Source organism: Neoarius graeffei, chromosome 13 (assembly GCF_027579695.1).
Source record: "Neoarius graeffei isolate fNeoGra1 chromosome 13, fNeoGra1.pri, whole genome shotgun sequence".
Taxonomy (NCBI): domain Eukaryota; kingdom Metazoa; phylum Chordata; class Actinopteri; order Siluriformes; family Ariidae; genus Neoarius; species Neoarius graeffei.
Window position 1 is genome coordinate 4907129 of NC_083581.1, and position 25996 is coordinate 4933124.

Below are 25996 nucleotides of genomic sequence, written 5' to 3' on the forward strand. Positions count from 1 at the left end.
GCGTCTATACGGTGACGCATAAATGTGTGGAATTCAATTGGATGTGCATGCCAGGCGGCTAGGTGGTGCTGTGAAAGACCTCCGCTATGTCTGCACGCATGCGCAACGTCTTCCGTCTTGTCTGATCTGCACATCTGCGCCGCGAAAACTTTGACTACTCTGGCTATGGCTACTCGTGAGGTTAAGAAAAACTTCGTCTGCATGCCTCCGACGAATCGGTGTATCCAAAAATTCATAAAGGTAATTGCATACCCGCCTCTGTTCATTAACGGTATATGTGCAAATTCGGTATAGATGTTCGAAGGACTCCTGGACGTTTATTAAAGCTGCCAGAGCAGCTTGAAGGTCTGTTGGATCGATGTAATCAGACATGCTCTTACTTTTTTACTTACTTTCTTACTTCCTGGGCTGGCATGTACAGTATATGACATATGTATGACGTAAACGCGTACCCGACGTGAGCAGATCCGAGCAGAGTTCCGCGTATTGGGTAGTTTAGACGGATATGCAACGGGGGCTGTTTTTAACTTATCCACTCTGGAAGGCGTTTTCAATTTTTTCCGTTTTTCAGCCTCGGAAACGCCGTCCCCGTGTAGACGAAAGGCACTTCCGATAAAATATTTAGTCGTTTTTACCCGACAGCGTCCTCATGTAAACGGGCCCTAAGATCAAATCTCGTGTCTACACAGCTGGAACTCTTTACCGGATCACATTCTGTTACTATTAAGAAATTGAAAAGAGTGGTGAAAAGTTCCTTCATAGTAAATAATTAGACTTTGTTCTTTTTTTAAATATTTATTTTATCAACATTGTTGCTATTTTTTGTCATTATCATGTTCATCATATTATTATTTATTCAAATGACTTACTAACTGTTTACTTAAACCTAGACGGCGTTTCGATTTCATAAAATCGGTGAAATTTAGTTCCGTCTGAAATGTGTTCATTGTGATATCTGTTTATTTCTGTAATATCTCACAAAATATCAGGTCATTCTGTGGCTGGGAAGTTATTTAATTTGAAGGGATTAAAGCAAATAATGTGCATGAAATTGTTCGCTTTGCTTCACGCAGTCAAGCAGACAGAAGAAGTCCATGTGTATGCACATGCGCAGGTTTCCCTTTGAGCGTGCACTGACAGTTCCATCATTCTGTCGCTAAACGAACAGCTGATCACACCGAGGTGCTCGCTGACCGCTGATATTTATTAGCTTGGTCCTGCGTTTCCTTTCCTTCATTTATAACATGACGTCTTTTCTTCTCGCTTTCTTTCCGTTACCATAGTCGGTCTTTCAAGTTTCATTCGCACACTCACATCCTCCATTTTCTCTCCTGTTTCAAATTTGTATCCCACAATGCCTTGCGTGAATGGGGAAAGCCCACCACGTGACACATGATGTAGTATCTTGAATTGAGTCATGGTGAAGCAGGAAAAAATAGCAGAGAATTTAGAGCCATGTGGCCTTAAATTCATTAATTGTTCTGTTTAAAAAAAACTAATAAAATTGGAAGTCTGTGATTCGAATTTAGTCGCTTTCAGCCACTAAACAAAAATAATTGGGTGTCGGAAAAATTATTTTTATGACCTACGCTTGAAAAATCTGAAAGGCAGTCTACCTTTAAGTGTAGTCTTTAATGATGTTTTTTTTCCCCAATTTTTCCAGAGCTCTACCGAAAATCATATTGTCTGCCGTAGATCTTCTGAATAAAGATCAAACCTACTAATAATATTGAAAAAAAAAACCCCACACACAATTGCGAATGGTCTGTTGTGTGATTAAAGATTAAAGGAGAGGTTTTCTCCTCTCGTGATCGTCATTCCGTTACCTGATGTGCTGTCATGGTGATTTTCGATGCGAAAAATGTGTTACAATTTCGATTTTGCGAGATATTGAATCATCACTGAATTGTCGGAAAAACCACCTCATGTGAGTGTACAAACCTTTTGAGATATTTAAGATTTTTTTTAAATATTCCTGGCTAATAACTAGTTTCAACATTTTGTCGATGTTGAATGTGTGTTGTAGCGTGTACTTGTGTTGCGTTTTTGTCAGTTTTATATCTTTTATGGTGAAAGGTCGCTCATGGAAATGAGATTTTCATCTCAATGATCTCACCGTCTTGTTTATGCCATAATTTCTAAAATCAATAGTTTGTAAAGTCTGTGATGTACAGCCAAACAATCCACAAATTTTATTCAGTTAATCTTTATTTTAAGTGAGTGACATCAGTTCAGTTCAAGTTCAAGTTTTATTTGTCACATATAATTATAAGTAATTACAGTGAAATTCTTATGTACCTTAGGTCGTTGAGGGTATAAAAATATATAGATAAAATAAGATAAATTAAAACAATAGAAATAAAGGGAAAAAATCTCTAAAACTATATTAATGAGTGGAAACATGGCAGAGATGTGATGATTGTGTGGTTACGAGTCCTTAAAGTCCAAAGTGCAGTAGTGCATCGTAGTGTACATTGTTATTGTTACGAAGAGTTCAGCAGTCTGATGGCCTGATGGAAGAAGCTCCTCCTCATCCTCTTAGTGTTGGCCTTCAGCTGTCGGTAGCGTCTCCCTGAAGGCAGCAGGGAGAACAGTCTATTATTTGGGTGGCTGGGGTCTCTGGTGATCTTCCTGGCTCTGTCCCTGTAGCGGTTGGAATAAATGCCCTGCAGGTTAGGAAGGGTGGTCCTGATGGTCCTTTCAGCAGATCGAACCACCCTCCTGAGAGCCAGCTGGTCTCTCCTGGTGGTGCTTCCCATCCAGTTAGTGATGCTCCCACTCAGGACACTCTCAATAGTGCAGGAGTAAAAGTTCCTTAGTGCCCTGAGTGGGAGTTTGAAGTCCTTCAGTCTCCTTAGGAAGTAGAGGCGCTGGCGGCCTTTCTTAACCAGGTTGTTGGTGTGACGGGACCAAGAGAGGTCCTGTGAGATGTGGACACCCAGGTATTTGAAATTGCCCACTCTCTCTACCTGGGCCCCGTTGATGCAGATGAACTCAAAAAAAATAACTTGCTCAGTGAACGTAAAAAAATTATGGAAAGTATTTCCACCCAAGTAAAACACGTTAACTTAGCCAGAAACAATTTTGTTGAGTGACCTAAATGTCAACCGTTACATGTTAGACTTAGGTTCATGTAACAGACACCCATGTTGGTTTTTTTGAGTGTGGGTTGGAGGTCCCTCTGCTGCTTCCTGCTGAAGTCCACTATCAGCTCCTTCGTTTTGCTGATGTTGAGTGTGAGGTTGTTCTCCTCACTCCAGTCCGCGAGATATTTAATCTCGGTCCGGTAGGCAGACTGATCATTATTGGAGATGAGGCCCACCACAGCTGTATCATCAGCAAACTTAATGATGGTATTGGAGTCTGAGGTGGCCATGCAGTCATGAGTGTACCATACAGGGAGTACAGCAAAGGGCTCAGAACGCATTCTTGGGGGGAGCCAGTGTTGAGGGTGAGGGGAGATGAAGTGTAGCGGCCTACACGTACCACCTGCGGTCTGCCTGTAAGGAAGCTGTGGATCCACCAGCACAATGAGGGTTGCAGACTGAGATCACACAGTTTTTGGACCAGCCTGGAGGGGATTATGGTGTTAAACACTGAGCTGTAGTCAATGAACAGCAGTCTAGCGTAGGATCCCCTCTTGGTGTCCAGATGAGCCAGGGTGGTGTGGAGTAGGTGAGAAATGGCATGATCTGTGGATCTGCTGGAACGATAGGCAAACTGTAGCGGATCCAAGGTAGCAGGCAGGGAGGAGGTGATGAGGGGTTTGACTAGCCTTTCAAAACACCATCACCACAGATGTTAGGGCTATGGGGTGATAGTCATTCAGGCAGCTGGGCTCAGGTTTCTTAGGCACAGGAACTATAACAGACTGTTTGAAGCAGGTGGGGACAATGCACTGAGAAAGGGAGAGGTTGAATATTACCATGAGGACACTTGGTAGCTGGTTAGCACAGGCCGTAAGGACATGACCTGTGATCCCATCCGGACCTGCTGCCCTCCTGGGATTCACTCTCCTGAGTGCCAGCCTCACGTTGTGCTCCATCACGGTGAGCGCCATCTCCTCTCTGCCGGTGATTATGTCGGCTCGTTGGCAGGTCGTCTTGAAGCGGACATAAAAGTTGTTCAGTTCATCGGCGAGAGATTTGTAGGCGTTCGTCAGAGGAGCATGAGCTGATTTATAGTCCGTGATGATCTAGTCCTTGCCATAGCCCCCTGGGATCCTGCTGGTACAGATGATCCTCCAGCTTCCTCCCATACTGCCGTTTAGCCTCCTTCACTGCTTTGTGAACGTTGTAAGAAGCAGCCTTATATTCCTCCATGTTCCCGGTTAACAGCCTGGTGTTGTAGGCAGCGGTGTGTGATCTCAGAGTGTCGCGAACGGTGTTATCCACCCACGGCTTCTGGTTGGGAAACATCCTGACTATGCTTTTGGGAGTGCAGTCCTCCGCTAGCTTCCCAATGAATCCCACCACCGTTTCCGTAAACACGTTGATGCCATCACCTGAGCTGTGCCAGAACAAACCCCAGTCTGTGATGTTGAGTGCATCTTGTAAGATCGCCATTGATTGGCCAGAGCATCGCGCCACCTCCCTGCATGCCGGGGCTTCCACTTTCAGTTTTTTAATGTACTTAGGCATGAGGAAAATAGCGGAGTGATCCAACTTACCGAAGGGGGGAAGAGATGTAGCTTTGTAGCCCTCTTTGAACAGCGAGTAGCAGTGATCTAGAGTCTTGCTTCCTCTGGTAAGACAAGTGATATGTTGCCGGAGGTCCGGTCTTATCGTTCTTAAAGGACCCATGGCATGGTGGTTTGTTGATGCTTTAAACGGGCTCGTGGAGGCTTCCGGATGTTATATCTGCAGCCTTTCTCGAAATGAACCCTCGGCACGTAGATATAGCCTCCTGGGAGAAAGCCCCATTTCAGCCCTTTTCCCAGTGCGTCGTTTTGCTAATGAGAAGCATGGAGGCAGGGAAGGGTAGAGGGTGGGGGTGGGCCATGGGGGGAGGGGCTTGACCAAGCTGCGGGCATGAGTGAGAGTGTTTGGAGTGGTAGTTTACGAACGTATAATACCCTAGGCTTGAATACGCACTCCATAACCAAAGAGGATAGAAGCAGCAACTACAGCAACATATCGCTTATCCAACAGAAGACATGCATTGCGGAGCAACAGTCAAACATAAGCTCATAAGTTACAGTCAATTTCCAGACTAAACTCAGTTTAACAGAGCATGCTGCATGCTTTTTGGTTTTGTAGCACAGAGTACCTGGCTAACTGCAGGAAGCGGTTAGCTGCACAGCTAATGTAGCCATTGCAAGGCTAACGCACTGATTTTAAAACATGGCAAAACGACTTAACAGTTATACACTTACTTGTTCGGTGTTTGTGGCTGATGCAGCAGGGATGCTTGGTACGGACCCAGGCTTCAGTGACAGTTGATGTGCAAAACCTGCCCTGTACTGTCCCAAGTTGTGGAAACATTCATCAGGAAAATGCTTCCGACAAACATACACCGTCTTAGGTAGACTCGACGGCGTATTATTGGAGTAAATAAAATTAAGCCACTGCGTCTTCAGGGGCTCTCCCGTCGGCAGTAAAAACAGACTCCTTTCTGTGTTGTCACATGCATGTACAGCGCAATTTCCATGTTTCGCTCGCTTAGGTGGTGCCATGTTGTTGTGTCCTCTATGGTCTCCTCACTACAAAATTGAAGTGACGTATCTATGGTGGCAACTTTTGAGCTGGGCGGGCAATCCATACAGTGGGTGGGAATCCAGAGGGGGGGTGTGGGGATCATCTCCCTTGCTGACGTAGTAAAGGGAAGAGCCTATCAACGCGCCATTTTGACGCACCATTCTCAAATGTTGACAAAGGGTGGGCATAGTTTGGTTTACACATTATGACATTTCTAGCCACTGGGGTGACTTAAGAAGGTCAGAGGAACTCATTTTAACGTTAAAAAACCTCAGAAAGTGAAAATTTCATGCCATGGGACCTTTAAGTTGGATCGATTGAAATCGCCAGCTATTATGAGAGCTGCGTCCCTGTGATTAATCTCATAGCTGGAGAGGGCTTCGTGAAGTTCAGATAGGGCAGTGTCTGTGTCCGCTTTAGGTGGGATATAAACGGCGCTTAAAATGACTGACGAGAACTCTCGAGGGAGATAGAATGGCTGGCATTTGAGAGTTAGGAGCTCCAAGTTGGGTGAACAGGAACGGGTTAAAGGTGTTATGTTCCTGGGATCACACCATCTGTTGTTGACCATTAAGCACACTCCCCCTCCTCTCAACTTGCCTGACTCCTTGGTGCGGCCCATGCGGTAGACTGATAGAAACTCCGTCGGTTGCACAGCATGGTCCGGAACCGAGGGGGGCAGCCATGACTCAGTAAGACAAATAATGTTACAGTCTCGTATATCCCGCTGGTATTTGAGTGTAGCCCTGAGGTCGTCGAGCTTGTTTTCCAGGGACTGGACATTGGCTAGCAGAATGCTAGGCAGAGGTGGACGATGTGCCCTTCTCCTCAGCCGGTTCCTGATTCCCGCTTGTTTGTCTCTGGGTCTTTTTCTTGGGCTGAACTTGGCGTGCCCTCCATTGTTGTTGGACCCCCGTAATATCTCATCCGGCAGTGAGGAGCTGAATTCCCTTAAAAATGAAAAACCATTGAACTTCGCTCCAATGTCAATCAGAGTCTGTCTGGTGTACGTAGTTAGACAGAGTGCAGGCTGTGCAAAAAAGCTAAAAATAACAATAATTAACGCTAAATACGCAAAAACGACCGGAGCAGGTACGAAGGCTGCCTGCCTCACCGGTACCATCATCATGATCGCCATGTCAGTGGTGATCACAGTCAGCTACTACCAAAGCGATTGTGTTATTTTTACAGTTATAACCTTAACTTAAATTGAAGGAACATTAAATTTAATTTTGGAACATTTTCTAATCTAAAGCTCAAGATCAATGCGAAATAACGTCAGCTTGAATCTCACCGCATTATAAGCTGCAATAACACTATATAAAGTATAAAGTGCTGTTTAATAATCAAGATTCAAACTCTAACAGCTCAGAGTAAATACGATGTATTATTATACATACAGGACACTTTTTCCATGGAATAAAAACAGTGGCGGTTCTAGACCAAAATTACTAGGGGGGGCCAAGGTGGGGCCAGTGTTTTTTCAGGGGCGCACATATGGACAAAACATGGCAATATTTAAGTGTTCAAAATGTTTTGTTTAGTTTATTTAAAACCAAAACAACATACATTGAACATAAATACAATGAGAAACATTCTGTCTCAATAGCCTAAACATAAAATAAATTGTGCTCAATAAATCTTAAAACCATGTTTCTCTTTTTTGTAAAATAAGATTTCTATTTTTGCATACAATGAACCTTTTCTTCAGATGTGGCTGCACTGGAGTGTCGTCCAAGCACTTGCTGATATCTGGAGAAAGATGAATACAGTAAATATGAGAGTGCGACTGAGAACAACATTTATTTATCATTATTCATTTATTTATCATTATTCATTTATTAATTTATTATTATATCTGATTTTTATTTCATATTTATTAATTATTATTCAGACTTCACACTTTCAGGGGAGGCTATATGAATTGTAGGCCGACACTAGCCTGGGAAATCCCATGCTGCTTTGCACAATCGTTCCGATCTGAAAAGACAGCATGGAAACTATGGTCTAAAGGCTCGCCTGAGTTAGGGAGCCAATCAGAGAGTGGGGAGGGGTGGAAAGACGGTGACGCGTCCTACTCGACAAATGGAAGCTTGTAGTTTATTTGGGACTGTTTACGGATCACATTTAACATGGCGGCGAGCGATACGAACCAAACTTTCAATCAAGCTTTAGACACTGTTCTGAATAGTTTAGAGCGAAAGTTTGTTTTAAAAAAAGAACAGCGTTTGGCGTTACAGTCTTTCTTCGTCTTCTTCGTCGTTCTAACTACGTCACCGGGTACAACTGCCATGATTGGCCATGGGCTACGTATACGCCAAATGATAGACATTCGCAACGTCCAATAAACGGCCGTTGACAATCGTAAACCACACCTCCCCTACGAGAAATTCAATAGGCGGATTCCAGACCATATTTCACTTGTGATATGGTCTGGTATTAACCAGACTACGCCGACACCGCTCACACACACATTTGTTCAACATTACAAACCTGATGGTGCTGTACTTGATATGCATGGTGAATCTGGTTGTCCCAATGACTCGTTGGGTTGTCCCTCATTCTGTCCCTCAATCTGATCCTGAATGTCTTCATCCTCACTCTCAGATTGCCTTTCAGATGCCTCACTTTCCACCTCTCCAACCACCACCTCTGGCTCTCTCTCCACCTCTGGCTCTCTCTCCTCTTTCATAATCTTCATCTTCCTTACTCTTTCTATGTTGCTTTTTGCCAACAGGGGCAAAAAAGGACATAATGTCCTTCTTGCTCCTTTTCATGATGATAGCCTACAGTAGGTCTATACTAAAAAGTAAACGGAGAGGAATGTAGCCTCTACATATCACAAGGCCATTCGAGTTTTACAAGAAGGTTAAACACTGTCGGTTATTTTACCCATTTCCCAAAAATATTAAGTTAGGCTACTTATTGCTGTGCAACGCACTTTTAAGAAAGCGCAATAAAACGGATTTATTATTGTAGTGAACAACAACAGTAAAACACGGATATGTGCAAACACTGACGTTACAAAATTGAATAATTTTTCTTACCTTCGCCTCTTTGCAGTAGCCTAGTCCTTGCAGGGCTGCAGCTGTTATCTCTCACGTCCAAAGTTTACAATTCGCGCTGCTGCTGGTCTTTCTGCTGCAGGTAACAGTGTGCGTGTAGCACTTTAAGGAGTCCGTGTAGAACACTCCGTCATGTCAGTTCCGATCTTTGAGCCAGCGCACGTCGAAATTAATAAAGCTTATTATCTGTTCAGCACAGGGGCCACAACAGGGGCCAGGAGCAATTTTACAGGGGCACTGGCCCCCCCGGCCCCCGTTTAAAACCGCCTATGAATAAAAACATGTGTTCTAGGCCCTTCTAGCGGGTTTCATTCATTTGGTTTGATAGCATGCAATATTGTTAGCATATCGCTTATTCTATGCGTATTACACCACTCTACCCAATGGAGAATGAGCTTTGAACAGTGTTGTCCGAGTCCAGTCTCAAGTCCCCAGTGTTCAAGTCTGAATCAAGTCCAAGTCATTAAAAAAATTTAGAGTCGAGTCCGAGAACAAGACTCCAACCGCACCATGTGACGGTGTCTGTTTCAGCGCCATTAACATTAGTTTGTTCCTGAACATGACGTATGAACAGGTGAATGTGCTTCTCTTTGTCAGGGATTGTGAAGTATTCTGTCAGAGATGGTTGGGAGATGGATGGAAGTACATAAGGTGTGTTTATTAATACAAGTGAAGACAGGTAAACAATCCGGAACGACAGGCAAAATTGTGAAACAGGCGATAGGTCGAGCGAGGCACAAACAGGCTATCAAAGATGAGAAACAGGAAATCAGGGATCAGGAACTCAAACAAGGAAATAAGGCTCGATAATGTGTTAGCAACGCAACTCAACTCAATACTTCGCAAAGTAAGTGTGTTTTTGTGTTTTTTTTATATAGGTGCACTGATTGGGCCTTAATCCTGTGCAAGTGCGAGTCGTTTACAGCGCACACGAGAGTCCGCTTGGCACACGTGCTGTCCGAAGTGCGCCTGAGTGTCTATCTGTGACACTCTTGCACAGAATTAGTACAAAATTAATGTAGATATAAATATCTTATGCCAAATTATGCCACATTACAAAAAATAAAGAAAAACTCCGAGTCCTCGTCTGCAGTTTATGAGTCTGAATGCAGTTAATGTACAAGTCCGAGTCCAGGTCTGAGTCATCAGTACTCAAGTCCAAGTTGAGTCACAAGTCCTTAAAATTAGGGCACGAATTGGACTCGAGTACTACAAGCCTGGTGTTGAATACGGTTTACGATATTGCATGATATCACACGTCGGAGATGTAAAACTTCCGCGCTAGTGAGTGACTGGGACAATTGGTAAACAAACATGGCTGCCAGGTTTGCGTTGTTAAATACGGAAGATTTTGAGAGAATTTTGAAAGAGAAAGATGCATTGAACACCCGAAAGGAATGCGTATATATATAATAATAATAATAATAATAATAATGAGCGCCACAGTAGTGTAGTGGTTAGCGCTGTTGCCTCACAGCAAGAAGGTCCGGGTTCGAGCCCCGTGGCCGGCGAGGGCCTTTCTGTGTGGAGTTTGCATGTTCTCCCCGTGTCTGCGTGGGTTTCCTCCGGGTGCTCCGGTTTCCCCCACAGTCCAAAGACATGCAGGTTAGGTTAACTGGTGACTCTAAATTGAGCGTAGGTGTGAATGTGAGTGTGAATGGTTGTCTGTGTCTATGTGTCAGCCCTGTGATGACCTGGCGACTTGTCCAGGGTGTACCCCGCCTTTCGCCCGTAGTCAGCTGGGATAGGCTCCAGCTCGCCTGTGACCCTGTAGAACAGGATAAAGCGGCTACAGATAATGAGATGAGATGAGATAATAATAATGTCTGGCTTTTTTTCGTAGTCTATCAGATATATTCCATTCAGCTACTTGTCTTCGACTCGTTCAGTATCATGCTAGCTGAATGGAATATATCTGATATACCACTCAACACCAACCAATATTATTTAAATATTTGCAGTAGTGTATTATCTGTATATTTATCATACTGTATTGGATTTATATTGTTTTAATCATGCTGCTGTATCACTTTAATTCCCACATGAGAGTTATACAAATGATCTTATTTTATAAGAATATTATTATTATTACTATTTAAGGTCACATGACCTTAAATACAACCTTAAAGGTTCTGCTGTCGCCTCATAGAGTAATAATTTAGAAAAAGGATTCTGGTCGTGGATCACCGAGGCCCAGTGAAATCTCAGGAATGTTTAGACTGTGGTTTTCCGACTCTGTTATTTGTAATGACTTTTACAGCAGTGTGGCTCCTTCTGACCTCCTGCGACTGTGTGGCATCTGAATGAGCACTGTGTGTGGTGTGTGTGGTGTGTGGGGGGGTTTGAGTGAGACCCTTAGCGTGTGTCACACTAAAACCTGTCCGGATGTAAACGGCTCAAGCGGAACTGTTATTGTGCAGAGCTTGTTTTTCTGTAGTGTTACAAAACGTACTGTGAACCAAAACACACACACACAAAAGTAATGTATATCAGTATACCGTTATTTTATTTATCATCCTGTAGATATCCTAAGTGTAATCTGTGGTTTGAAGACTTTTTCTTTTATTTATTAATATACTTATAAATTAAAGCAACTTCGGATTTGGGCCTTGGATCCTCTAAGCCAGGGGTTCCCAAGCTTTTCCATGCCAAGGCCCCCCAAACAGCAATAGCTTCTGGCCGGGGACCCCCTTTGCAAACCCACAGACAATGCTACAAAATATGTAAAGAAACATCAACTTTTAGAATGTTTTCTCTTACTTTTATTCAATAGTCAATAATTGTTACATTTGTTTAGCATAAGAATATTATTAACTAACATGTTTTCAACACAAATATTTTCGCACTGAACAATAAACTGCATAACCTCCTGTAGTACCTGATTCAACTCGTTATCCATCCTTTTTGCGACCAGTGCCTCGCGATGGAGCGTGCAGTGTGTGGCCCCTACATGCGGGGCCTTCTGCTTAATGAGAGCGGTCACTCCACACTGTAAAAAAAGAATAGTTGAGAATACTTGAAATTTCAAGGCAACAGTCTGCATTAAGAATTTTATGTTTTGCCAACGATGTGCCCATGATAATCCAAACTATGATAAAACTGTTATCTTTATTAAGAATTCTTAATTAAGTCAATTTTCAATTCCTCATTCTGCCAACATAGATTTCTCTTTTTGCTGAACAGTGGCATTCACAGTAGTACAAAAAGGCAATTGAGGTTATCAGACTTTTTTGGGGGGCTTTTTTCACCTTTATTTGGATAGGACAGTGTAGAGACAGGGAATGAGCGGGAGAGAGGGATGAGGAAATGACCTCGGGTCGAAATCGAACCCAGGTCCCTGGATTTATGGTATGGCGCCTTATCCACCTGAGCCACGACACCATACCCGTGATGTGGGTTTTAAAAACCTTATTTCAATATTGAAGTTTTGTAATTGTGTAGAACAATGAAAAAAGGCATGTATAGTTTAATGATAAATTGTGATACCCTTGGAGGCGTCGTGGCTCAGGTGGATAAGGCGCCATACCATAAATCCCGGGTTCGGTTCCGACCCGAGGTCATTTCCCGATCCCTCCCCGTCTCTCTCCCACTCATTTCCTGTCTCTACACTGTCCTATCCAAATAGAGGTGAAAAAAGCCCCCAAAAATTGTGATAACCTCAATTGCCTTTTTGCACTACTGTGAATGCCACTGTTCAGCAAAAAGAGAAATCTATGTTGGCAGAATGAGGAATTGAAAATTGACTTAATTAAGAATTCTTAATAAAGATAACAGTTTTATCATAGTTTGGATTATCATGGGCACATCGTTGGCAAAACATAAAATTCTTAATGCAGACGGTTGCCTTGAAATTTCAAGTATTCTCAACTTTTTTTTTTTACAGTGCACTGATCTTCCCGGTCATTGCCGCGGCTCCGTCCGAACACACCCCCACACAACGGGTTCAGTTCAATCCGTTAGACTCGATGTAATCGTCCAAAACTTGAAAAATGTCTTTCCCAGTAGTTCTTCTTTCAAGTGCTTTACAAAATAGTATTTCCTCACAAATCTTTCCTGTGAAATAAATCTGATGTACACAAGCAGTTGGGCCTCATTGGATAAATCTGTGCTTTCATCCAGCTGAAGTGCGAAGTATTCGCTGGCTCTCACCTGCTCCAACAGCTGAGCAGATACGTCTTGAGCCATGTCACCAATCCGTCGGCTCACGGTGTTATCAGAGAGTGGGACAGCATCGATTTTTTTTTGGCAGCATCCTCACCAAGCAATTCTCAGACAATGTCTTTGGTGGTTGGTAAAATCAAATCTTCTCCAATTGAGTGAGGTTTTTTAGCACGAGCAATGTGGTACGAGGCTAAAAATGATGCCTTCAGGGCCCGCTCGGGGACAGTAGCTTGCTGGGTGAATGCAGCAGATTGCCTGACCAAATGCTCTTCTTTGTGTCTGAAGAAATCGACTGTTTTTTCGGCATCTGTCGGATGTTTTTGTACCAAGTGACGCTGAAGTTTCAAAGGTTTTAAGCACTCGTTTGACAGGGTCTCCAGACAGAGGATGCATTTCGGGCAATCATGGCCATTTTTCTGTATGGCTGTAAAGCCATACTTAATGTATGCTGCCTCATATTTTCGGATTTTAGTTGGCCAGGACTTCTTAGTTTTTTTCGCAGCAGTGTCCTCCACAGCAGGACTGTTGGTTTGTTCCTTCGGTCTCTTCTTCAAAAACCTGTCCATTTTGCGCTAGCAATACGCTAGCTTGAGGAGCAAAGCAGCTTGATAAATGGCGCAAACCGCAACGTCACAGGCAATCGAAGAGATGAGCAAGGCAAACAACGTTTCGATATGAATTATATTTTATAATAATGATTAAAAAACGAATTACAATATATTTAATAATAATTATTTTAAAAAAGCATATTTTTTTCCACAATTTTTTTGTTATTGTCCCTCCAACTTTCTGAGGCCCCCTAGCGGGCCCTAGGCCCCCACTTTGAAAACCACTGAGTTAACCTAACCTGCATGTCTTTGGACTGTGGGGGAAACCAGAGCACCCGGAGGAAACCCACGCGGACACGGGGAGAACATGCAAACTCCGCACAGAAAGGCCCTCGCCGGCCACGGGGCTCGAACCCGGACCTTCTTGCTGTGAGGCAACAGCGCTAACCACTACACCACCGTGCCACCCATTATTATTATATATATGCATTCCTTTCGGGTGTTCAATGCATCTTTCTCTTTCAAAATTCTCTCAAAATCTTCCGTATTTAACAACGCAAACCTGGCAGCCATGTTTGTTTACCAATTGTCCCAGTCACTCACTAGCGCAGAAGTTTTACATCTCCGACGTGTGATATCATGCAATATCGTAAACCGTATTCAACACCAGGCTTGTAGTACTCGAGTCCAATTCGTGCCCTAATTTTAAGGACTTGTGACTCAACTTGGACTTGAGTACTGATGACTCGGACCTGGACTCGGACTTGTACATTAACTGTACAAGACTGTACTCAGACTTGTACATTAATTTTTGAGTTCATCTGCATCAACGGGGCCCAGGTAGAGAGAGTGGGCAATTTCAAATACCTGGGTGTCCACATCTCACAGGACCTCTCTTGGTCCCGTCACACCAACAACCTGGTTAAGAAAGGCCGCCAGCACCTCTACTTCCTAAGGAGACTGAAGGACTTCAAACTCCCACTCAGGGCACTAAGGAACTTTTACTCCTGCACTATTGAGAGTGTCCTGAGTGGGAGCATCACTAACTGGATGGGAAGCACCACCAGGAGAGGCCAGCTGGCTCTCAGGAGGGTGGTTCAATCTGCTGAAAGGACCATCAGGACCACCCTTCCTAACCTGCAGGGCATTTATTCCAACCGCTACAAAGCCTATTTATAAGTATAGTCTATGCTTTAAATGCGCTTTGTTTTGTTTTGCTTTTATTGTCACTATGTTTATGAGGCTTCCTTCCTACAAAGTACACGAAGCGGAGTTCCGTACTTAAGAGAATATGGTAACGCATCGACCTGATTTTTGATAGCATTTGCAACCGTATGTACGAATGATGTCCGAGTTCTACCACATGGAACCCGATCATAAGAGCAAGGCAACATCTCTCATAAACGCTTCACCACCAGACAAAGAAATTGGTATCTTTATTTCCATAAGATAGATGGGTTTTTATCCAGTGCTTACTTTTAAATAACGTGGGATTGTTTACTAACACACTTTACAGAAACTATTCATGACAGTTTTATATAAAGCTAGTTAAAACAGTTTTATTAGTCCACTAGCTTGTTGGACAGTTGACTGTTGTATCCGGAGCAACCAATTATTTAGTTCAGTCACAATTATGAGCATCTTTCCACTCGCAAACAGATCCAAAATGGAAACAAAGGCAGAGTCAAAAACCAGGCAGTGGTGGAGTGAGGCACAGACAAGATATCAGAGAGAACACAATACTCACAGTCCAAAAACACAAACAGGGTCAAAACAAGAAAAGTGATACAAAATACCAGGCTTTCGCAAAGTCTGTGTGTTACTAAGAGTCTTTAAATAAATGTCTGCGCTGTGATTGCACTCTAATCAGGAACAGGTGCATGGGAATTCGTCCTGCGCATGGATGTGACAGATGTAACCAGACAGCTGCTTGATGTATTGAGTGTGGATGGTAACTCTACAGTAGTGATATAAAGTGAAAGCGCTGGTTCACTGCTGTCCCCCAGGCACCCAGCAGAGTCACACCATAATAAATGTAGTGGTGTTGTTTCTGGCGCATGGCATGCGGCATCAAAGAAAGGAATAAATATATATCGTAACTGCAATGCGTCTCTCATTATTGGTTTCACTGTAATGTCACAAGGCAATGCAGTGATTTATTGAGGTGAAATACACGAGACGATACAATTCGATGATTCTTTCATGGAGATGTAACGTTATTCTATTCAGGGGGATTTTGTGCTCTTGCACAAAACATATTTTGTTCATAAACTCATCAGGAGCTCTGATTTTAAACAGTGACTCAATATATATATGAGTGATTCCACGCTTATGGGTACTGAAATGGGGACATGAACTTATTTTTAAAAATTCACCTAAAACCATTTCTTTTTTTTACCATCAGGTCACAAAACATGTAATCTTTAATGAATGATATGTTAAAAGATAACTTTAATTTTCTGAGATGTAATAAAAACATATTTATATCCCAAAGTCAAGCCTATGAGTTCCAAAATGATGTCTGTTCCATTACTTCTGTTACGATTGTCCATCTCGCGTCTGTTACAAATTAATTACAATCTAGCTATATACCATGTTAATCTTATTGAAAGAATGTGTATGTTTATTCTACTACACATGTTTATTAATTATATTTGCTAAAACATCACCTTCCTATGTTTCAAAAAGCCAACCAGTCTTTTTACATTTTTGTATCAGACAATGTCATTCTATTGGTGTCAAACATTATTAAAAAAAGCTGATGTAGATTGCTACATTAAAAAAAACCCTCACTGTTATATTCTAATATATCATTACTTTATCTATACATAATAAAATACAGTTATAAAATAATTCTACATTGTTAAAATTGAGAATCTATATGTCCACAACACTTCTGTTACGTTCTGACTTTGGCATATAAATATGTTTTTATTACATCTCAGAAAATTAAAGTTATCTTTTAACATATCATTCATTAAAGATTACATGTTTTGTGACCTGATGGTAAAAAAAGAAATGGTTTTAGGTGAATTTTTAAAAATAAGTTCATGTCCCCATTTCAGTACCCATAAGCGTGGAATCACTCATATAAAAACAGAAATTAACATTTTCATTCATGTGAAGGCGTGAAATCATCATCTATCATACAAACAGCCTAATATTATCGTCTTGTTTATTATAAAATATTTAACAGTTATTCCATGAAATCGAGTCGTACATGAGCTGATAGCGCTATAAGCCATGCACGACAAGATTGAGTGGAATAACTGTTTTATTCTATCCACATTCACTGGATTTTGAGAAATGGAGCATTTTTATTTTTAATTTTTGTAAATTTGATCAATAAAAACTTTATCCAAAACGTCCGACAAAATCATTTCTGCTTAGAATGCAAACAAACCGGCGAAGTGACAGGAGCAATTTGTGAAAAATGTATTAATAATAATGATTGAAAAATTATTTTTAAAAAGATACGTTCTTACCAGGGTGGCACGGTGGTGTAGTGGTTAGCGCTGTCGCCTCACAGCAAGAAGGTCCTGGGTTCAAGCCCCAGGGCCGGCGAGGGCCTTTCTGTGTGGAGTTTGCATGTTCTCCCCGTGTCCGCGTGGGTTTCCTCCGGGTGCTCCGGTTTCCCCCACAGTCCAAAGACATGCAGGTTAGGTTAACTGGTGACTCTAAATTGAGCGTAGGTGTGAATGTGAGTGTGAATGGTTGTCTGTGTCTATGTGTCAGCCCTGTGATGACCTGGCGACTTGTCCAGGGTGTACCCCGCCTTTCGCCCGTAGTCAGCTGGGATAGGCTCCAGCTTGCCTGCGACCCTGTAGAAGGATAAAGCGGCTAGAGATAATGAGATGAGACGTTCTTACCATCAAATACTTTTATTCCATATTTTGTTGCACTTTTTTATTTTTATTTTTTGGGGTTTTGTTTGCGAGTCGAGTTTTTATTTCATCCTCGGTTGGTTCAGCAACCATTTTGTTTTTTTCTACTCACGGTATATGAGCTGATATCCTAGTAGTAGAGTAGCCAATCAGAGTGCGCGATTGCTCATATCCAGTGAATGTGAATGGGATAATAAAGAATATATCATATTTGCTTATAGAAATATGAATACATTTTAAAAAAGTCACTTTTTTTTACACTTGAAAATATTTTAAATATACTCAAATTTATCTTATTAATTCCTATTTCCCGTTATAAGATTACAGCAAAACAAATAATATGAGTATCAAATTGATTTCTAGACTTTATTAAGTTTGTGCTTGAAATAATCTAGTTCTATTGGCAGATTGTTAAATGAGATTCTTCTCATTTTAAGTATTTATTTCCAGGAGGAAAAAAAATGATCTGGCAATATAATATAATAAGAAAAAAGTTTTTAAAAAAAAAGTAAAGCTTGAAATGAAGCTGAATAATCCTGCATTTGATAATCTCATAATTTTAGATTAATTTTCTTATGTTAAAGATATTTTTACTTGCTAAAGTGAATACTTTTGTTTTTTGTTTTTTGTTTTCCCCCCACATTATTCATTTATTCTCATGTGTACAGCATGCAGGTTTTATTTATTATTATTTTTAATTAAACTGGATTAAATTGTGTACTTTCAGGGAACAGCATGATGAAATGCACCATGTGACTATGTACAGTATTAGTCATATAATCATACATTAAGAAGAAGAAGAACCCTTCATTTGTCACATGCACACTTCAAGCACAGTGAAATTCATCCTCTGCATTTAACCCATCTGAAGCAGTGAACACACACACACACACCCAGAGCAGTGGGCAGCCACACTACAGTGCCCGGGAAGCAGTCAGGGGTTCGGTACCTCACTCAAGAGCACTTCACCCCAAGGCCGCCCCACGTTAACCTAACTGCATGTCTTTTGGACTGTGGGGGAAACTGGAGCACCCGGAGGAAACCCACGCAGACACGGGGAGAACATGAAAACTCCACACAGAAAGGCCCTCGCCGGCCACTGGGTTCGAACCCGGACCTTCTGGCTGTGACTAAAAAAGGTGAAAATGTTAAATCTATAGCCGTATAATAATTCAAAATTCCCTTCTTATGGCATTCGAAGTCACGATAAGTCTGAACATCAAGACTTTACATTTGTCATTCGGTAATAGCATCAGCACACTTCACATTCAGGCTCACTCTTCATCAACTGAAAAAAAAAGATAACTGAAGGTGTTAACGTCGTTACCTGATGAATCACTATTAAACCTGTACGAGTGTTCAATGAACCTAATTAACACACCACATTCCAGCCTGATGGTCACATTGACTGACACTGGAATGCAAATCACACACTCACACACACACACATTGGTGTGTTTTGCTTTTAAATCCATGAATCAATTGTGCCAAACTGCATCAGTTTTATTTACATCGATTCCAAGTGTGAGATTAATTATGATGTGTATGAGCAACTGAACTGACCCCCAGCTTACAGCAGGCCTGAGTGTGGGTTTGTTCGGTCCGTTGTGATCCCTTTATCTGGTGTGAACAGCACGGCTTTTCATACAGAACCAGCCGAGTCCTGGAGTGTCGAAGACTTGAATGGAAAGCATTGCTTCTTTGTTAGAGAACAGGCCGAAAAACCGCAGGAGGTTATCTTCGCTGCACTCGTAAAAGTTGCTTTTTAGAAGGGACATGAATTGAGCATTGTACAAAGTTATTAGCCGTAGACTTACTACACAACATGTTTAATTTACTGGCCATGATAACAGATATACTAAACAAAAACCACTCATTACTCATTATATATGTATAGGGACGGAATATTAAACATCATCAGAGAATAAATACAATGTGGGGGGGGGGTGTAAGCTGTGCATAAGTGAAATAATAAATAAGTCAATAAATCACAAATAATTTTGTCCTACCACTTTTTAGGACTTTTGCATATACCATAAACATGCTGCCTTTATTTTTCTAAATATTTGTCCTGATACTGATAATTTATATCCTCCAACAGAGGGCGCTATAGATCCAGGGACTAAACTACTCCACAAATTTGATGTGTCGTAATTTGTCTTCTTTGCCTCTCATTTATAGCCAACCTAAAGAGTTTTATAGTTAACCACAAAACACAAAGTTCTACTTCGAAACTAAGATGTAGCTGAATAGCGTGGATTTGAAATATTTGGTCAAATAAACAAAACCTCCTGTTTTTTTCATGCCCATGATGGAAGGTTGGTCTGTGAACAGAGTGTAAAAGGTTTAGCTTTAGGATACGACGCTATAATCAAGTTGATTAGCTTAATCTGGCTTGGAATGCACCTTAAACAGTCTAATGATCTCTCATTAACAGGATTCGTGGTAATCTGTAGTGAATAAGTGTTGCAAGAAGGAGAAGAAGCGTTCCCTCAGGGCACCTGCTGGACATGATTTCACCTCATAGAGCTTTAACAATCCCAAGGGTTCTGTGGACTCAGCACTAAAGATAGTCACATTTCAACCTAAAAGCACCACTTTTTCCACCCGTTTCTATCCACAACCATCTTTACACCAATGTTCATTCCAACTCAAAACATCTTCATATCCATCTCAGAACCAGTTTCGACCATATTTCCACCTCAACATATCTTACCTCAGCTCAACAACATTTGAACTCTGAAACCAATCGCTAAAAAACAGCAAGAGAAATGTGTATCAGTGAGGTAAATAAATAAACTGTTAGCATCTTATAGCGGTAGGTTTGAAGGACTTCCTGGTACCTCAATATTCCTTTTCCTTTTTTCAACCTCCATTCCACATTAAACCATTTTTCTACCTCCAACCCTTTCTGTCCATCCCAAAACCTATTTCCACCCCTTACTTTCTGTAGACTTGGGGATAAAAATGGTTTTTGGAACCCATTTCCATCTAAACCCACCAATTTTCTATAGCTATCCCCTTCTATACCGTACTCTCTTACCCCCAAACTCCATTTCACCTCAAACCTTATTTTGACCCTAAAGCATTTCTAACCCAAACTCCTTCCATTCTAAATCCAATTACACCACCTTTTCAACCCCAAACCATTCCCACCTCAACACCGTTCCTCCTCAAACACACTCAATGGTGGTCAATTTAACCTTCTTCTTTTCTCTAAAAGCAGCTTCTTTCCCTCCACTCCTTTCTATCCAGTACTACTTTACCTCAACCTTTATTCTACCTCAAACAATTTTCTACCAAAACCATTTCTAACCCAAGCCCTGTCCATCCCAAAACCCATTCCCACCTCTTACTTTCTGTAGACTGGGGAATAAAAATGGTTCCTGTAACCCATTAACATTCAAATGAACCAATTTTCTATATCTATCCCTTTCTGTACCGTACTCCTTTACCCCCAAACTCAATTTCTCCTCAAACCTTGTTTTGACCCGAAACCCTTTCTAACCCAAACTCCTTCCACTCGAAATCCAATCACACCATTTCAGAACATTCCCACCTCAACATCGTTCCTCCTCAAACACATTCAATGGTGGTCAGTTTAACCTTCTTCTTTCTTTCCTCTAAAAGCACCTTCTTTCCCTCCACTCCTTTCCATCCAGTACTTCTTTACCTCAACCCTCATTCTACCTGAAACAATTTTCTACCAAACCCATTTCTATCCCAAGCTCTGTCCGTCCCAAAACCCATTTCCACCAGTCTAAAACCATTTCATCTTTTCCCTTTAACCACTTTCAATGGAAACAATTTTCCACCTCTTTTTCAGACTAAAAAATCCTGTTTTACCCCAACCTGGATTCCATTTTATTTTCACTCCAAATTCATTTCTACCATCCTAAAACCCATTTCCGCCTCTTTCCTAACACCCCAAACATCTTTCCTCTGAAACCACTTACTGGCCCAACCCACTTTCCACCCCAAACCTTTTTCCACCCCATTTTCAGCCCAATCACTTTTCTACTTCAGTCATTTCTCCAGCCCCATCACTAGCCAAACCCTTTTTCTTTCTAACCTGCCCAAATCTCACCCTAGCCCAGCCTGTTTTGAGTCCAACCCCTTCCAAAGCCCAACCCCTTCCACCCCTGCCCTGCTATATGAGGCTGCTCTGAGCTGAATGGGTGTACTTTAATCACACATAACACAGAACTTTATTCACTTTGGATACAGAGGATATTCCAAGAGGACCTTGTCTTATTTTCTTTAAAACTGGTTTGAAAGTTTTTTTTTTCCCTTCCAACTTTTCTGAACTTCCACATTTCTTGGAGGTCAATTCCTGAAGTTGGTTGAAAAGTTTGTGCAGCTGGTTTAAGACTGCTGCAGTGAGTTCACGCTGAACTGAGGAGGAGAATAACGGTCACCAAGCTCTCAAGATGCCACGTTCGTTTTTGGTGAAGAAGTATTTTACAAGCAAGAAGCCAAACTACAGTGAACTGGAGAGCCAAAATGGTAAGCGTCAAACTTTGCCAAGCCTTTGCAAGTTCGTTCTTGGACGTCTTGCCTTTTATGCAGAGTGTGTGGGATTGTGTGTGTGTGTGTGTGTGTGTGTGTAAGTGTTTTGACTTTCTTGCTGATTTTATGGTCGAGAAATGCTTAGTCGTATCCATACTCGTTGTAAATTCTTTCCAATAAGAACCACATCCTTGCCATTTTGAGTAATAATAATTAAAAAAAACGGTTACAATCCACCAACCCAGCTGCATTTGCATGCCGAAATTAATATTTGCATTGCACAACCTGATCAGCAAGTAACTGTTGTTTTTTTGTCAGGTATTTTAATTTAATTTTCAGCTCTTATTAATCCATAACATATGTGGATTCCTGAAGGGAGCAACAAACATCTCGAACGAGGACTTTTTTTTCCTCTCCCTCTCAGCAGAGGCTCTTTTCCACTGCTGCTGCTGCTGTCCTCAGCTGCAAATTACATCCTCCTGAATCTAGTTTAGCACTTAGAGCTGCAGTCCTCTGGCACTCTTGTGTCAATAAGTGGTGGAAATAAGACCCATTACCCCATAGTTGGTGTGCATCCAGCAAATCCACATAAACACACATACACATAACCACACGAGCCAGACTAATCTAATTCATATGAAGCCATGTCCAGATATTTCCACTGAAACCCTTCGACACTAAGCTAAATTCAGATTTGTCAATGTTATTACAAATTCACCCAGAGGAAGGTGTGGCGACGATCCAAAAAACCCCTGGCACTGTGGGCAAACTCTAAACTCTAAATAATCAAATCTGACTGCCTTTCTTTGTGACAAATCAACCATTTGACTGTAACATGAAACTAGAGCATCAAAACAACTTAACCGTTTAACTGGATTAGGCTGGAGTCAACAGCCACCTGACTCTCTTCTTTTGCATTCTCTTTTTTTTTTCCTCCAGGTCCAATCTCTGCCATGGTACCAGAGCGCTACCCGCTTGCAGAACTACCAACCAAAGAAGACGGCTCCCTGGTGACCACCTACACTTCGGCTCTTGTATGGACCACCAGTGCCCTTCCGCTTTCCTTCCCTCCTGCATCCCCTACCACGCCATCTTCCATCGCACCACTGGACCTCAGTTCTCCATCCAGCTCAGGTGAGGAAGACGAAGGCAGAACTTCTGACCCCCCGAGTCCGGATCCATCAGATCGTTTCCAGTGCGCCCATTGTGGGATTTCCTGCAGCAGCCGTGCCGCACTTTCACGCCACCAGCTGTCGCACTGCAACGCAGGCACCAATGCTAACCTGGTTGAAAATTCCAACATGGCTGACACTACTACAACAAGAGCCGCCTTCCGGTGCAAACACTGCCCTAAAGAGTACAACAGCCTGGGAGCTTTGAAGATGCACATCCGCTCACATACGCTTCCGTGCGTCTGCACCACCTGCGGCAAGGCGTTTTCCAGACCATGGTTACTCAGGGGACACATTCGTACACACACCGGTGAGCAGCTTGATGCTTCGGAGAACATAGAAGTGATCAGCATTATAGAAATGACTCATTAGCATTACTGATAGAAAGATTTGAAGCGAATGTATGAAACTCGTTCCTGCTTAACCTTGCTTTGCTAGCACTTAACATGTATCTCTTTTCTGTCTCCAGGCGAACGTCCGTTCTCGTGCCCTCATTGTAACCGGGCTTTTGCTGACCGCTCCAATCTGAGAGCTCATCTTCAGACCCATTCAGAGGTCAAAAAGTACCAGTGTGGCACCTGCTCGAGAACCTTCAGCCGCATGTCACTCCTGCACAAACACACCGTGTCCAGCTGCTGCCCGACCGCCTAGACGCTCACACACAGCCACCCATCCTCCCACGCACCATGGAGGTTAGCAGCGTTTAACCACCATCCAGTTGACTGAGTCTGATCCTGGCATGGTGGAGGAACTCAGGTTAAGGGGCGAAGCAAAAAGTATCTGCTGGAATGAACCCGAAAAAATGTTTCCTTAAAAGTGCCTTATATTGTGTTTCTTTTTCTTTGCTGGGTTTCATACCAGACAAATGTTTTCTTAACCCAGTTCGATCAAGGTTAAGGGGTGTGTGTGTGTGTGTGTGTTCTGCAGTTGGACTATGCGCCTCATTCTCAAGATGCCCGGCGGTGCCGGCTGGTCCGGCCCTTTCCTTTTTGCGTGCAGCTGCTGGTGTGTGTGTGTGTGTGTGTGTATATGTGTGTGTGTGTATATATGTGTGTGTGTGTGTGTGTAAGGGGGGGGTTATCTCTCACCATGCTCCACACACTTTGCAACGATGTATTGGGACAGCTGTGTGAGCAGAGGTGGTGTGTCGACAGACGTTTCAGCCTGGTAGAGTTGAAAAACTTCTTCTTCACGCTGTCAGATTGTACCAACACTCATCCCTAACGCATTTTATTTCCAAACATTTGTATCATGTTTCTGAATGTGTATTCTTTTTTTTTTTACTCGAATAAAATGTTAAGTGTGCACTAAAGTGTTGCAAAGCACAATGTTACAGGAAGCGACATTAGAGAAGATGGACGGTTCTTTAAACAATTTTTCCTTGGTGCCATTGTTTAAAATATAAAATAAAACTATTAAAAAAAATCCGTGTAAGGTATGCATTGATGATGATGATGATGATGATGATGATGGAAACTGTTGATTGTTCAGTTCATCAGTGCCAATAGTAAAATGAAAGGAACAAAATGTAATGTTCTGAATGGAACCAGCTTTATCTGAAAAGAAGAAAGAAGCCAAAGATCTGTTCCATGAACTTTTTGTCTTTTGCAAAAATGAATAAAATGCTGCCTGGGTCCATGGACCCTCTTCAAGCCATTGTGAGATATGACCTAATCTGCCTGTACATGTGCCTTTTCTTCTTCTTCTTCTTAAATGTATATTTATATACAGTATATACAGTGATCCTGTAACAAAGATGATCTACAATTACTTTTTTTTTTAATTCAGGTCCATTGTATCTATCTCAATTGACTTTTTTTTGTATCTCCATTTGAAGTGGGTTTTCAATAAACTAATTTATGTTTGGATAAAAAAGAAACGTCTGTTCACTGTGTGATGTGAGTAAATACTGATGAAAGGAAGGATGACAGCACTTGTTGTAAAGCGTGTGTGTGTGTGTGTGTGTGTGTGTGTGTGTGTGTGTGCAAGAACGAAAGACGTGTCGATGGATGAATGGAGCACCTGCGCACACCTGTCGTGCTGTTGGCTCTGGGATGCTATAAAGTAGCGCTAATGACACAGTACACCTAATGCTACGGATAAAAAGAGGCAGAGAAACTGTCAAGAAAAAAGAAGAGAGAGGAAAAAGAGAGAGAGAGAGGAAAGGCGAAGCTCGCCAGCACCACGCTAACCAGTGCATCCAGCCTTGAGCTTGTCCTCGATGCTGGAATCGGTTAAATATGGGAAGCCCCAACAGGCTGAGGCTCAATCCTGGCCTGAAGTCCAGGGGCTTTCCTGGTGTAGGACGGCCTCCTCCATCCCTCCCTCTCTTCATCCCTCGCTCCATATCCCCCCCTTTTTTTTACCCCCTCCTTTCCCCAGAACCACATGTTGGATCTACAATGCCCTTGTGACCTGCACACTGACGCCAGCCAGTCTTGCCGGAGTAACGATGCACTTCCTTCACTGCTTGTGAGGCAAGGAGCTTGCAGATTTTGTGTGTAATCGCTTATTATGCCCTCTCCAACACACACACACACACACACACACACACACACACACACACACACACACACAGCATACGTCCTGTACAGCAAAACGACCTGTTTTAGATTGTTGCTAACTGCAGATCATTTTTCCACGATGACGTTTTTTGGAAATCGTATTTATATATTTGTGTCCATATTGACGCAGGTAAATAAATAAAGCAGTGTCTATCAACTTTTGATACAAAAGCCTCTTGTTACTTCACCGGGAAAGTGTGAAGGGGTTTTGGAGATCTGCCTTCAACTCAAACAAGACAGAGCGAAATAATACACACTACGTATACACAGTAGGCTATATCAAGTAAAAGGGCAAGAACTAATCTACTACTAAAAGTCAAAAGTATGCTCTTGAAGTCTGGATTGTGATTGGCCAGAAGTTGGAACGTGTTGATTTATTTTCGAGAACAGCAGCCCT

General features: G+C 42.1%; 1 protein-coding gene across 2 annotated transcripts in view; it reads left to right on the forward strand.

Moving 5' to 3' along the window:
- Positions 1-24888, forward strand: part of snai1b (snail family zinc finger 1b) — a 91995-nt gene extending 67107 nt beyond the window's left edge. Inside the window, exons 1-3 of one of the 2 annotated variants that reach the window (XM_060937167.1) lie at positions 21327-21860; positions 22803-23345; positions 23505-24888. In XM_060937167.1, coding sequence (XP_060793150.1) covers positions 21785-21860; positions 22803-23345; positions 23505-23686 — 801 coding nt within the window. In that variant the 5' untranslated portion in view covers positions 21327-21784 and the 3' untranslated portion in view covers positions 23687-24888. Of the gene's footprint in view, positions 1-21326; positions 21861-22802; positions 23346-23504 lie in introns of those variants that run through there. The other variant, XM_060937168.1, reaches the window with a different exon arrangement.
- Positions 24889-25996: the final 1108 nt, after the last annotated feature.